General features: G+C 36.7%; 3 protein-coding genes across 3 annotated transcripts; all 3 read right to left on the bottom strand.

Annotated features, from left to right (window-relative positions):
- Position 1: 1 nt before the first annotated feature.
- On the bottom strand, positions 2-1,151 carry LOC131008541 (uncharacterized). Its single transcript, XM_057935452.1, has 4 exons — positions 729-1,151; positions 577-635; positions 360-477; positions 2-288 (listed from the first exon to the last, which is right to left on the bottom strand). Exons 1-4 carry the CDS (start codon positions 944-946, stop codon positions 210-212), a joined length of 474 nt encoding a protein of 157 aa, XP_057791435.1. The 5' UTR covers positions 947-1,151; the 3' UTR covers positions 2-209.
- An 84-nt stretch (positions 1,152-1,235) lies between these two features.
- On the bottom strand, positions 1,236-5,497 carry LOC131008539 (probable beta-1,4-xylosyltransferase IRX10L). The gene is made up of 4 exons (XM_057935448.1): positions 4,997-5,497; positions 2,687-3,075; positions 2,303-2,544; positions 1,236-1,961 (listed from the first exon to the last, which is right to left on the bottom strand). Exons 1-4 carry the CDS (start codon positions 5,100-5,102, stop codon positions 1,448-1,450), a joined length of 1,251 nt encoding a protein of 416 aa, XP_057791431.1. The 5' UTR covers positions 5,103-5,497; the 3' UTR covers positions 1,236-1,447.
- A 2,955-nt stretch (positions 5,498-8,452) lies between these two features.
- LOC131009918 (uncharacterized) lies at positions 8,453-9,502 on the bottom strand. Its single transcript, XM_057937317.1, has 2 exons — positions 8,755-9,502; positions 8,453-8,655 (listed from the first exon to the last, which is right to left on the bottom strand). Exons 1-2 carry the CDS (start codon positions 9,500-9,502, stop codon positions 8,453-8,455), a joined length of 951 nt encoding a protein of 316 aa, XP_057793300.1.
- Between the last annotated feature and the right edge of the window lie 3,699 nt (positions 9,503-13,201).

Here is a 13,201-nt window from a genome sequence, read left to right as displayed (position 1 = left end):
ATGGAATTTGCGAATTTGGTTTATTTTTATAAATTATTTTAAAAGATACGCCACGTGGCGAATCGGGTGCGAATCCGACGAGAATCCGAAAGAATCGCACCCTAAAAGAATCCGATTCGCCGTACATGCTAATTTTTGAAGAATCCGTGCATCATAGATTAGGAGGAATAGTAGACAAGTGTAACAAAAATGTAGTACAATGAGTTATCCTAGAAGGAGCTGTTGAGGTAGAAATATAGGCCAATCAATGCTGCAACTCCAAGTGCTATTGCGAAGGGCAACGCCTGCCTGCACAACCATTTTCCAAACAAAAATACGAGCTTGTAATAAAATATGATTGAATAGGGAAATAGACATACCCAACAGCTTCATCTCTCTTAAGCTGAGCTTTCCTGGCTTTTCGAACATCTGTGCTGTTTACATTTTTGGAAACGTCTGGCGCATATGGCCTGAATCTCCTTTTTGGGGCACCACATACTACCAACACATCCAAAACAACTAAGTATTCTAATTCACCCTTTCATTATTATCCCAAGAAACGGCCATCTGTGAATTAAGATGAAAAATGAAATGTACCAGGGCAGAAGTAGTTATCAGCCACCTTCTCAAAAGGTGTTCTGTCATTGTAGATATACCTGCATTACCACAAATCCAAAGTCCAACCCAATATTTTTAAATTTACATATAGCATAAAAAAAAAAAAAAAAGGGACATAAAAGAAAGATGACCCGCAATCTCGGCAGATGTAGGCTTGCTTGGAAGCAACTCGCATAGAGAATTTAGGTGCAGTTGCTGGGAGAGTTGAGGGCACGAATAGGCTGAGAGATGGAGAGAAGAAGGATGATTTCAGCGCGAAGCGGTCCGCCGGCCGCCGTAGGCCGGTGGTGGTCCCCGGCGGCGGAGCGATGGACTTGGCTCCATGAAGACTGGTGGATGCCAAGGCCATTTCTATTTTGTTGAGTGAGTGTGTGAATATGGTGTGAAGAGCGATGATGATAAGAGAGGTAATTTGGTTAAAGTTATGCAGAATTGTGTAGAAGCGTGGCTGTCATACTCCCCCACAATACTCTCCACGTACGTCCAATTTTCCACCTTTTTCTTATCTTTTTTCAACAACTTTCTAAACTATATCAACATCCTCTACTACCAAAGAAAATTCTGTTGCTTTGTTACAATTCATTTTATCATTATTTTTTAAAGAAAAAAAAAACAGCTTTGCGTAATACTTAGCACAATTAATATAAACCAATATTTCATTTCCATTGAAGGCGAGATCAAAGCAGATTAATCTAGTATGGAAAGACCTACTACTGTTCTTGCTATAAAACTCAAGTGGTAAAAACTGTTGATCAAAATCTGACTACAACAAACCAACCACAGCTACAAAAAGATTTGAACTTGAATGGGAAATTTACATTAATCAATACATTTGATACAAGAAGAGTAGCTACCAAGGTTTGAGGTCACCCAGTGGTCCTGCAGTCCAGTTTAGAGTGGTTTCACCACTTGTGATGTAAATACTCCTGTGATGAGGCAATTTACGAGCGAGGCCGTTCAAAATCTGATGGAAGGCGTCCCGTGCCTGAGCTGGTTGCGGAAACAACATCGCCTGTTTCATTGAAGGATTGGCTAGTACTCTTTGCTTCCTTAGTATCTCTTCTATTGGAATCGAGGTTAGTATTGTATCCAGCTTAGGGACATCCTTTTCTGCTACAAAAACACCGATATCTTCCCATGGAATTGCATCAGCAAACGGTAAGACAATGTCATCAGCTATGATGACAGGAATGCACCCAAATACAACTGCTTCAACCAGTCTAGGACTCCATGGGGCCCATCCGAGCGGGCAAAGACAGAAGATAGCTCTCTGCATGTCTTCATAGTATGTAGTTGGGTGTTCCGTGGAGATATCAAACAGAGGATTGTCCTTGAAGTTCTCCCACACTGATGCTCGCGCACCTCTGCAATATCCAAAGCAAATTTTAGTCTACGCTTATGTTTCCGGGCTCTTCTTTATTTTCGAAACTTGGGAATGTCAGATAGGGTGGATGTGTAGTAACACTCAAACAGACTGGATAATCGACTATGAAAAAGAGACTTCAGTAATCAAATATCACGTGTTTCTACTCTGCTTCAGTGGTTATTTAAGATGCTCATTGGGTAATAGTAATCTACTAAACAAACCTTTTCCTCTTTCCTAAAATACATAAAATCAAATAACAAGCGAACTTTTCAACCATCGAGTAGAAGACATGAGATTGAACAGCATATTACATCAACTATGCAGGTTAATGATACGTACCTTGCATAATAACCACCTTCTGGGTCGTTTCCAACATCATAAAACAGACCTCGGAAGTAAACAAAGATGGATCGAGGGGTGCTAGGAGAAATTAGATGTGCCTGCATTTTCTGTGGAGGGGCATATGGAGGGATTATGATTGATCCACCCTTTAAGCAAACATGGTTACGTTGTCCAAAAGTCTGGACCAAAGTAGCCCGCTGGAGCAATGGAAGGATTCCTCTCTCAATAGCTTTCTCTTCCTACAGTACATATGGTACATATAATTAACTTCATATCCAAATTCTGATGAGTATCATCTGTGACAGATTCTGAATCATCCATACAAGTTGGCAATAAGTGAGAACTTTGCAAGTTCATTTGATAGAGAGCAATGGGACTTACTAGATAGTGAAAGCACGCCCCAAAATCATGAGGCACAATAAAGAAGTGATCGGCCCCTTCAGTTGCATTCCAATAAGGCCAGTTGGAAGAGATTAGTTGTATAGCACTTCTCATCATACGAGGTGATTTGAATGGTAATGGGAGGCCATTTGGTGTCAGATCACAAGTAGTATACACAGGAGTGTAGAACCAGTCTGCTTCTTCAGGGTTAAGTGTACGAACGGGACTTGACAAGAGGAAACGGTGCATGAAAATCTCCGCTGCAAACATATGGGTGAGGCATCTTGGGTCCTTCTGTAAAATCTTTTTGTTGTATTTGCTAGGAAGCTCATAAACGAAAACCTTTAACCTTCCGACAGGATCATCTTCCAGGACATCACCCGCGCTCCCTAAAATTTGAAAGTGCAAATACATAATTTAAATCTTGTACAAGACAAAATTATGCTAAGGTGATGAAGATAAGATAATAACGAAACTGGGTTGCTTGTCATTTCCCACATCATCATTATATTATTTATATCGTATCCAATTTGCTGAAGCGAGAGAAGGATTGGATTTTCCACCTAGTTTATCTTTCTCGAGATATAAGTAATACAGCACAAAACTTGGTTAAGGTTATATAATTATGAAGATCATATATTTTAATGTACTAGCTGAATGGTATGTGCAATCACATACAAGTTGTAATTTATTAATATTACTCTAAAAATAAACAAATTTTGTCATAGATACAAAACAAATCCTTCTTATATCAAAATACTGTAAATAAAATCTATATACCTAATTAAATTATTAAATTATCCTTAAAATTTAAAAGAAGGATATTATAGGTATATCAAAATTTGTAAGAATACACAGGTTTATAATGGTACGAATTTTTATTACTATTTGTCAAATAATATCTGATGCTTTAAGTCTTCCTTGACACCTATGCTTTCAATAACACAATATGGTTGCCCAGCAATATATACATTGACTGTTTTGCATCAGGTAAAACCAAGGACATCAGATGCAGAGACATTAAGATATTAGCATTCTTTAACTTCATGTTTTGCCCATCTAAACTATAATCCCTTTGAGATCCAACAAACAATCATGCGCGAGGAAGAACGAAGTGTGGGCAGAATAAGGATACGGTTTTCTCTTTAGGTATGTCTAGGGAAAAAGAAACAAAGACAGATGATGAACTTAGAAGGCAGATAAGGCACAATGTCTAAGAGGTTCTATACATCAAACTACAAAGAGTGAATGGAAGGGAAAAATAAATGCACTTATTTCCTTTACTAGAAAAGCAACGAAAGGTTTTATCAGTTATATTTAAAAGGAACAACGAGAGAACACGCTGGATATACCATATACAAGAAAAGGAAATCTACATTAAGGCTCCATAAGAACTATCATTACCAAATTTAAGAGAGGGCTATTTTTCACCTATATTTCTAGTACTGAGTAGGAAGGCAACAAGTCGACTTCATTTAAGTTACCCATGTTGTGTACTTGTGTTCTGCTAAAAGTATCTTCAATTAGGCCAAATCGGAGAGGGTTTTATATGGCCATAAAGCGAGGCAATCTCATTAAATGCGTACTTACTACTTATTACATACCATGAGGATAAGCTAAATCATGTTTCTACTTGAGATCACACCATTCGTCAAGATACTAGGAAAACAAAAACCTGGGCATTGAACCTGAAAGCTAAAAATGGTAATCATGCAACCCAATCTTATTATCTTTAAGAACAAACTCGTATTCCTTAACAAAACCACTGCTCAGATGGGGCATGATTTGAACTGTATCCTTGTCATTTTATCGAAGAAGATGCAAAGCTTCAAGTATGTAACTAACTAACTAACTAACTAGCTTGTCATTTTATTGACGAAGATGCAAAGCTTCAACATGCAACACAATTAAGGTTTCACAACTAACTACAGCTCTAACTAAGTCGAGTAAAACATGTTGAGAACAGTGCGAGCCCTAATTGGGTGTGGAATGCGGAAAACTGAAAATACATCTCCCCTTTCTAATCAAGCAACAAAGACAAAATAAAAGCTTCATCACATATCAAGAATTTGCATAATTTTTTAAATACAGCACGCATTTTGTATGATTTGATCTCAACTCAATCGCATCACATTAGAAACCAACCTTGCATTTCAAAGCCAAACCCCAGAATTAAGGTACAGATTCAGCATAATATCTCATCAAAACGAGCCCATTAAATTGGGAATAAGGTTTCAGCTGAAGCAATCTATACTAAACAGTTTGCACCAGTTGAGATGCAGAGAGATAAATAGAGAGCAAGATTCTTACCGGAGATTCTCTCAGTTTTCTGAGCTCTGTGGAACTTGAAAGCTTCAATCCTCCAAAAAGTTGAAAAACAAAGAAGCAAAGCGAATACCCATCTCCGGTTCCTCATTATTTTCCAACTTCCACGAACCCTTCTCTTCAACGAACCAATGCCCAGGATTCTGCTTCGATGAACATATATCTGCGCTAATTAACAGAGCATTGTTTTATACTGCTTGAAATCTCAGCACACGGAATAGTTGCAGAGAGCAGTTTTCTTAGGATCTTAAGAGAGAATAAAAGGTAAGTGATTATGAAAATTTTGGCGCAAGTAGAAATGAATTACTTTGAGGGAGGAAGAGATTGGTATGATCTATTGATCTGGGTTGGTTAGAATTTAGAAATGTGATCTACAATTATAATTCTGCAACTCAAAACAATTTGGTCGGCTCGAATGGTGTTGAGTCAACTCGGACTAGACTCACACAATAACGCTGCCCGGTGACTCGGTGCGAATCGCGTCAGACCTCAAGACCAATTATTAAAGGATTAATTTCATATGAACTCTCATTTTGGACATTAAATTTATCTTAATTTTTGGGGAGAAGTAGCAAACAACCCATCATACGATCCCTTAACACATTTACTTCTCTATCTTTCACATTTACTTCTCTATCTTTTAATTGTAGGCTGTTAGCCCCTCAACATCTCATAAAGAGTGCAAAAAACCTTCTATTCCTGATAGACACTTAATACCGTTAAATATTTTTTATTTTTTATTTCTTATTTCATTATAGTATTTGTTAAGCAAAATACATTGCTACAAATATTTCTACGTAAACCTCAATCTTAATTAATAATTAACAACTATCATTAAAAATAAATTCGCATTTTTTGGGAACAATCGATTAAGTACACAAAGATTAAAATATGTAAAATTGGGTACTCGTAAGCTTTCACGTATTTTTCTCTATCATACCACTTGGATATCTTGGTCAATGGATCCTGCTTCTTGGAGAAATAAATAGAAGCAATTGCATGAACATATTTTAATCTTTGGGTATTTGTCGATTGTTCCAAAAAATGCGAATTTATATTTAATGATAGTTATTAATTATTAATTAGGGTTGAGGTTTGCGTAGAAATATTTGTAGGAGTGTATTTTGTTTAACAAATATTATAGTGAAATAAGAAATAAGAAAAAAAATATATTTAACGTGTTAAAGTGTCCGTCAGGGACATGGGGACTTTGCACTCTTTATGAGATGTTGAGGAACTAATCGCCCACAATTAAGAGATGGGGAGGTAGCAGATCACCTAAATGCACCACTAACTCTAAATTTAGGCTAAAACAATTGAAAATGAGATAAAAAATGCATTCAGCAGATCCCCTAAACTGGATGGGGCCCACAAAAAATTTTACACCTACCTAAATTCAATTTTAAATTTACACCCACCCTAAATTTATTTTAAGCTTATAATTAGTAGGGTCCACACATAATTATTGTTTTTATGTAGAAAATAGGAGATCTGATATATGCATTTATAAAATTGAGATCCTAAAATTAAATAGGGAAGCTTTAGGGAGAAATATAAGAGCATAATTTTGGGATTTCTGCTGGGAGTGCTTTTAGGAATTGTATGATAGGGAGCTATTTACTACTTCTCACTAATTTTTATTTTGTATATTCTCCTATTTTTTGGGTTTAATTTTATGTTGAATTGATCATCTAAAATTTTATGTGTGCAAATCCACCAATTACTAAAAGGACTCGATTTGCGCATATTAAAACGATTGTTTGTATTTAAAATTAACATCTACTTAAATTAGATCATAAATTAATAATTAGGGTACTAAATCGGGAGAAAGCGAGAGAAGAGAAAGGGACAAGAAGGATTCAAAGGAATCCATAAAAACTCTTTCGTTGTTGTTATTTCAATTAGATAATTAGATATTGGAAGGAGACGAAATATGAATAAAATAATATTAGGATTTCGAATTAGTAGCCTAAAACGATATTGTTCCAATCCAACTGTTTCCTTCGTCTCAATTCAATAGGTCATGTTTTCTTATTTTGACGTCTCATTTCATTATTTACACCAAATGTCATTATGTCTCACACATAATTTCTTCTTTATTTCTCTCTTCTATTTTTCGGATAAATATGCACTCGCAAAAAATTACTTTCTCTCTCTTATTTTATTATAAACTATTCGTTTCTTAATATTCGTGCTCAAGTCTTGTAGCATATTGAATTGAGACGGAAGAAGTATATAATACGACGTTGTTTCTATTTTTCCACTCTGTCATATTTATATCACCGTGGATATTATGTCATGTCATCATATCGGAATCCGACAAGTATGCAAAATAAAAAAAATTAAATAAATTTTTATATATTTTTTAAAAGTAATATGTAAAATAAAAAATTATTGAAAATTCAATATTTTATATATAATTAGCTCATTATTAAAAATCACACATTAGAGAAACTCCAATCCCACAATAGAAATCATTATTAAAAACATTAGAGCAACTCCAATCCCACAATAGAATAGTACCCTCCGCATTGAGGGAATATCTTTTTAAGGAGTGTGCTGTGTGCATGAAATTTAAGAAAAATAAATTATGTATTTAATGAATCGAGAAGGAGTATTATAAATTAAAAAAATAATGATAGTTAATATAGATTATTTTCAAAATCGATAAGTTCATTAGTGACAATTTGTGTAATTATTTAAGAATTATAAATGTGATAGTAGAGTTATTTTCAGAAATAGACTAAAGAAATATCTTGTGAGTTGTGAACAAACAAAAATAAAAAATACACAAAAATATTTCGAGAACGAAAAAAGTACTGTTAAATATTAAACTTTAATTTGTCGGATCAAAGGCTCGAATAATGGGAATGTGAAGTTTGAGTAGCCAAAAAAATTAATTACTCCGTACAAAATTTTGAAAAGTCATATGTACTACACAGGTATACTTTAAATTAAAAATTGAATCAAAATTCGAAATTTAAATAATAATTATTTTTTAAAATAATTGGTTAAATTTAATTTGACAAGACGTACATTGCCAGCTGCACCTGCCTAGCACCGTATTCAAACTTATTGAGAACTATGCACTCAACTCAAGTTCAAGTCTACAGTTTAGAGTAGGAATTTATGATGCCAAAGATTCGACTCTAAAATGAATATTATGAGAGCATCCACAATGCTTGCACCCATAGTGGGTGCAATAGAATGGGTCTCACTTCTATTGCACCCACTCTCACAATGGTATTGCACCCACCCGGGTGCAATAGATTTTAATTTCATTTTCTCTTTACTTTTATTATTTTTTCAATTTAAATTAAACAACTTCAATTTTAACAACATAAAATTCATTCAATTAAAAATCCAAACATTACAAATAAAATTAAAAAAAACAACAAATATTTAAAACATCCAATTTTCAAATAATTTAAAGCCGTCGAACTACGGGTCAACCGGACCAAAGCGTGCCCATATATGCTCAACCAAATCGTCGCGGAGGCGAGCATGCAATCGTGCATCCTTCAAGCTTGCATTCCGTGCCAAATAGGCGGCGAACTCCGGTGGTGCTCCGGAATTGAATTGTGTTTGAGGAGTAGAACTTGGTCCCTCGCCGTCGTCACCGTCAAAATTACTTGCATTTCCACCTTCTTCCTCAATGATCATGTTGTGCAATATGATGCATGCAAACATGATCGAACTCATTTGCTCCGACTTCCACAAACGTGACGGTCCCTTAATTATACCCCACCGAGCCTGAAGAACACCGAAAGCTCGTTCCACATCCTTCCTTGCAGCTTCTTGCATCACCTTGAACCTCCGCTTATTCTCATCGTTCGGAAACTGGAAGCTCTTCACGAACACCGGCCAGTCCGGATAGATGCCGTCTGTTAAGTAGTATCCTCGAGTGTGGTGAGAATTGTTGGCGAGGAAGTGCACAGCCGCTGCATGCCCCGCTAAAACATCGTTGAATAGCGTGGACTGGTGGAGCACGTTGATGTCGTTGTTGGACCCAGCGACTCCAAAGAATGTATGCCAGATCCATAAATCTTGTGAAGCAACGGCCTCTAATATAATTGTTGGCTCGCCTTGATCCCCTCGAGTGTAGGCGTCGTGCCAAGCCACGGGGCAATTCTTCCATCCCCAATGCATGCAGTCTAGGCTCCCCAACATTCCTGGGAACCCATGGCGGGCTTCATGCATTGCAGTGATGCGTTGCACATCGGCAGTTGTTGGCCGCCTCAAATACGTGCCGCCAAAGATACGAACGACGGCCTTGCAGAATTTCTTCAAGCATTCCAACGCCGTCGTTTCTCCTATACGGAGATATTCATCACAACAATCAGCAGAATTTCCGTATGCCAATTGTCGAATAGCGGCAGTGCACTTCTGGATCGGGGAGAAGCCCACCCGGCCAACAGCATCCGGACGTTGTTGGAAGTAAGGATCGACTTCTAGCGCATTGACAATGCGTAGAAACAACTCCCGGCTCATGCGAAATCGACGGCGAAAGAATTGTGGCCCATAAACAGGCTCGACAGCGAAATAATCGCGATGGAGGCGCTCGGCTCCACCTTCACGGTCACGACGAACCACTGCCCGCTTTTTCGTCGGGCGTTGTGGAGGTGGATCGAACCGATATGAACTTGCCACTTGCATAAAATTCACAGCACATCTCATAAAAAATAAATCGGGGGCTTGAGTAGGATCGGGAAGAGGAGGAAGTTGTGCGGGATCAACATGAACTTCTTCTTCGGATGAAGAATTTGAGGAAGAATTATTGTTGGAAGAATTGGTGGATGAAGACATTTTTTAGGAGTTGAAGAGAATTGGTGGATGAATTGTGTTTGTGATTGAAGAGGATATATATAGGTGAAAAAGGAAAAAAAAAACAAAACAAAACAAAAAAATTCGGCCGAAGACCGTTGAAGGCAACGGTCAAATGACCGTTAAAATTAATTTTTTTTTTAATTTCGGAAAGGGGCGCGTGTTTACACGCCCCCTCCTTCGCTCCCACATTCCTCGAGTGCGAACGCACGCCTCCCCCCCATCGCACCCGGGAGCGGCAATGGCAGTGGGTGCGATAGGCCGGGTTCGATCCGGCCATCGCACCCACCGCTGTGGATGCTCTGAGGGCATATGTAGCACAGAGTTAAGGTGGGGTCTTAAAATTAGTGGTTCCGCTATTTAAGAGTTCATCCTTCGTGGTGAAAGAGCCTCTTACTTGCCTCTTAAATTTAGCCTTTGATTTATATTTAATTTTAATATTATTTACAAATAAATTTGACAGCTAATTTAATAATTAAAATTTCATTGAAATTAAAATCAAACCTTACATTGATTGAAAATTAAAATTATACTACGATAAAAATAAAATCTTAAATTTATTAAAATTAAAAATTAATTCTACATTGATAGAAAATTAAAATTGCGTTACGATAAAAATTTAAAGATCATTGTGGCGTTTGATTTCCTCCACATGCTTAAAGTGAAACGTCAATTCGTCCGGATTCATAGTAGAGGTGTCATTGCCCATGATCATACCGACTTTTGAGTTTCGTGTAGCACCCTTCAAGCATGTGGATACTTGAACACACCACCATGTTCGGCAACTTACAACTGTTCGGCTTGAGTAGTGATTTGCTCATCACTCATGCCGGAGGCCCAATTTGCACGGCACTTTTCGTATATTGCTTCCCACACCTTTACGTCCTTTTGGACTCGTTGCAAATGCGACTTTATTTGCTTGACGTCGCGTGGAATGGTATTAGGGGGATGTTAGTCGTTGTACTTTTTTACGATGGCGCCCCAATACGTGGCTCCCTTTAGTCGGCGCATTTGACAGAGTCGCATGTTGCCTCCATGTACAGACGACAAACGAGTGTCGTTTCAGCCAGGGTGTATCCACCTCGTTGTTTGGTGGACACCAGCTGGGGTATATCTCCTCGAGCGGTATTCAAATTGATGCCCTCAAGACCCGCCGTTGGAGCGGAGATAGATTCTTGCGAGAAAAGCGAGAATGCTCCACCGGATGAATTGCCCGCATTGGGATTTTGTGGGTGGATGTTCCACCAACGCTTTCAATTTTCATCCATAATTCTAGCACAATTTGAGGTGAAAGAAAGTTTACAAGGAAGAAAGTGTAGAGATTGGTGTGAAAATGAAATGGAAGTGTGTATTATTTACAGAGGTAAAAGGTGAAAAAAAACAAACAAACAAAACAAAACAAAACCAATGCATATAGTCGTTTCAACGGCTAGTTTGAAAAAAAAAAGTTGAAAAAATTCGAATGTTATTGTTTTTCTGATTTTTTTTTAATCGCTGCTAATTTCTGATTGGGCCGTGCTAAGCACCCGCCCAACCTTTTCTTCATGCACATCATGAGCGAAGGGAAGGAGTGGGTGCGGGCGGGTGGGTTGGGTGCGATATTGGGAGGGGGGGACCGGTGCGCACCGACCTCCGCGCGCCCCACTACAGGTACTCTAATTTATTTGTAAATTATATAGATATATATTTTTTATTTGAGCATCAACGATGTTGTTTTAATGTTTGATATACTTTCTAAAACTATATATTTTTCATTTGAGCATCAAAATAAGAAAATATACTTTTGGATTCAAAATGACGAAATGAAAATTATATTATCATGTAATTTATAAAATAAAATAAAATAAAACACATCGAATTCGGTCTTACGCTTTTAGATTTTTTTTGATAAATTACGTAAGTAAATAAAGAAATTTTAAAGACCGCGCGATGGAGGATTCAAACTCAAGATCTCAGGATCTTGAGCATTACCCTCCTACCATTAAGACAACACACACGCCACTTTAGAAATTTTATTTCCAAAGAAGTAGACCCGAATCTAATTTATTTCTTACGCTTTAGATTATTTTTGCAAGGTTTCAAATGTTGGATTATTTTTGCAGCTTGACCCAAAACTTAAGCCATAATCTATAATTAATTTCTCATGTTTTCAACAATTCCTAAAATTGACATAAATAAAACTATATCTAAAACGCCAAAAGATATCTAAGGTAATAAATTGTCAAATAGATTGTATTTCCTTCGTTCCACTTCAAATGGTCCAAAACTATAAAATAATAATATAATTTTGGGTCATTTGAAGTGGGACGAATGGAGCATATATGATCGTTGTGCGGCTAGAAAACACTTTCAGTAAAGGATCAATAACAACTTGCAAATAAGAATACACAACATAGTCAATAAAACTTAGTTTAAATGATAAAGCTGAGACATTTAAAGACTGTCATTTATAAAAGATTTTGGGTTTAATTCCGTTTGTATGCGGATGACTTATTTGATTAGATAATAGATATCTATCGTAGTTCTTAAAAATAAAATAAAAATAAGTATATATGTTTTAAAAAGAATTCACAACTTAAAGTTGACAATTAACATCTATGGAACTCAAAAAGACAATTAGTAGCCGATGGGGACTTAAAAAATGGATCTAACATTGAAAAAGCTCATATTAATTCCGGGTGCGCATTAATTAACAACTCAAATAGATCAACACATCAACTACATGTATACAAATATAATGAATAAACTTAGAGGTGTTTAACAACTAAGATAGATCAACGCATCAACTACATTTGTACAAATATAATGAATAGACTAATTAGAGGTGTTTGGCTGAAATGATAAATTCCTTCAAATAATTTATAAGCTATTTAGCTTCCATAGCAAGGCTTACGGACCGAGCGCAGTTGAAGCCGAAGCATGCCGAGTGCAGAAAAGGGAAGAGAGAGGCACATGCAAACACCAACGAGGGGGTATATATGGGGCGAACCGGGCTGTGAGGTGAAACTCGACAGTTGCAGAGTCCGGTGGCTCAGACGGAGGGGCCACCTGCAAGCTGGAATGAGGCTCGCTCACTATGGATGCTCTTAAAAGTGTTTGGCGGAATAAATTCATAAATTATTTATAAGTTGTAAAAATAAACTCTAATAATTTATAAGTTTTCTTAAAAATAAGTTTTTCAACTCAATGTATTTTTCAATCTTATTAGAAACAATCATTTTACAAAAATAACTATAATATAATTTGTTATTTTCATCGTATACTCTTCCAATTTCACATATCTCTATTTTTCTCTCTTAAATTATGATTTTTTCTTTCTTTCTCAAACTCATAATTTTCTCACTAACTTATAAGTTGAATTGTTTA

This window comes from Salvia miltiorrhiza, chromosome 2 (genome assembly GCF_028751815.1).
Source record: "Salvia miltiorrhiza cultivar Shanhuang (shh) chromosome 2, IMPLAD_Smil_shh, whole genome shotgun sequence".
NCBI lineage: Eukaryota > Viridiplantae > Streptophyta > Magnoliopsida > Lamiales > Lamiaceae > Salvia > Salvia miltiorrhiza.
The sequence above is the reverse complement of the archived record's forward strand: the minus strand, read 5'-3'. Positions and strand labels throughout refer to the sequence as shown.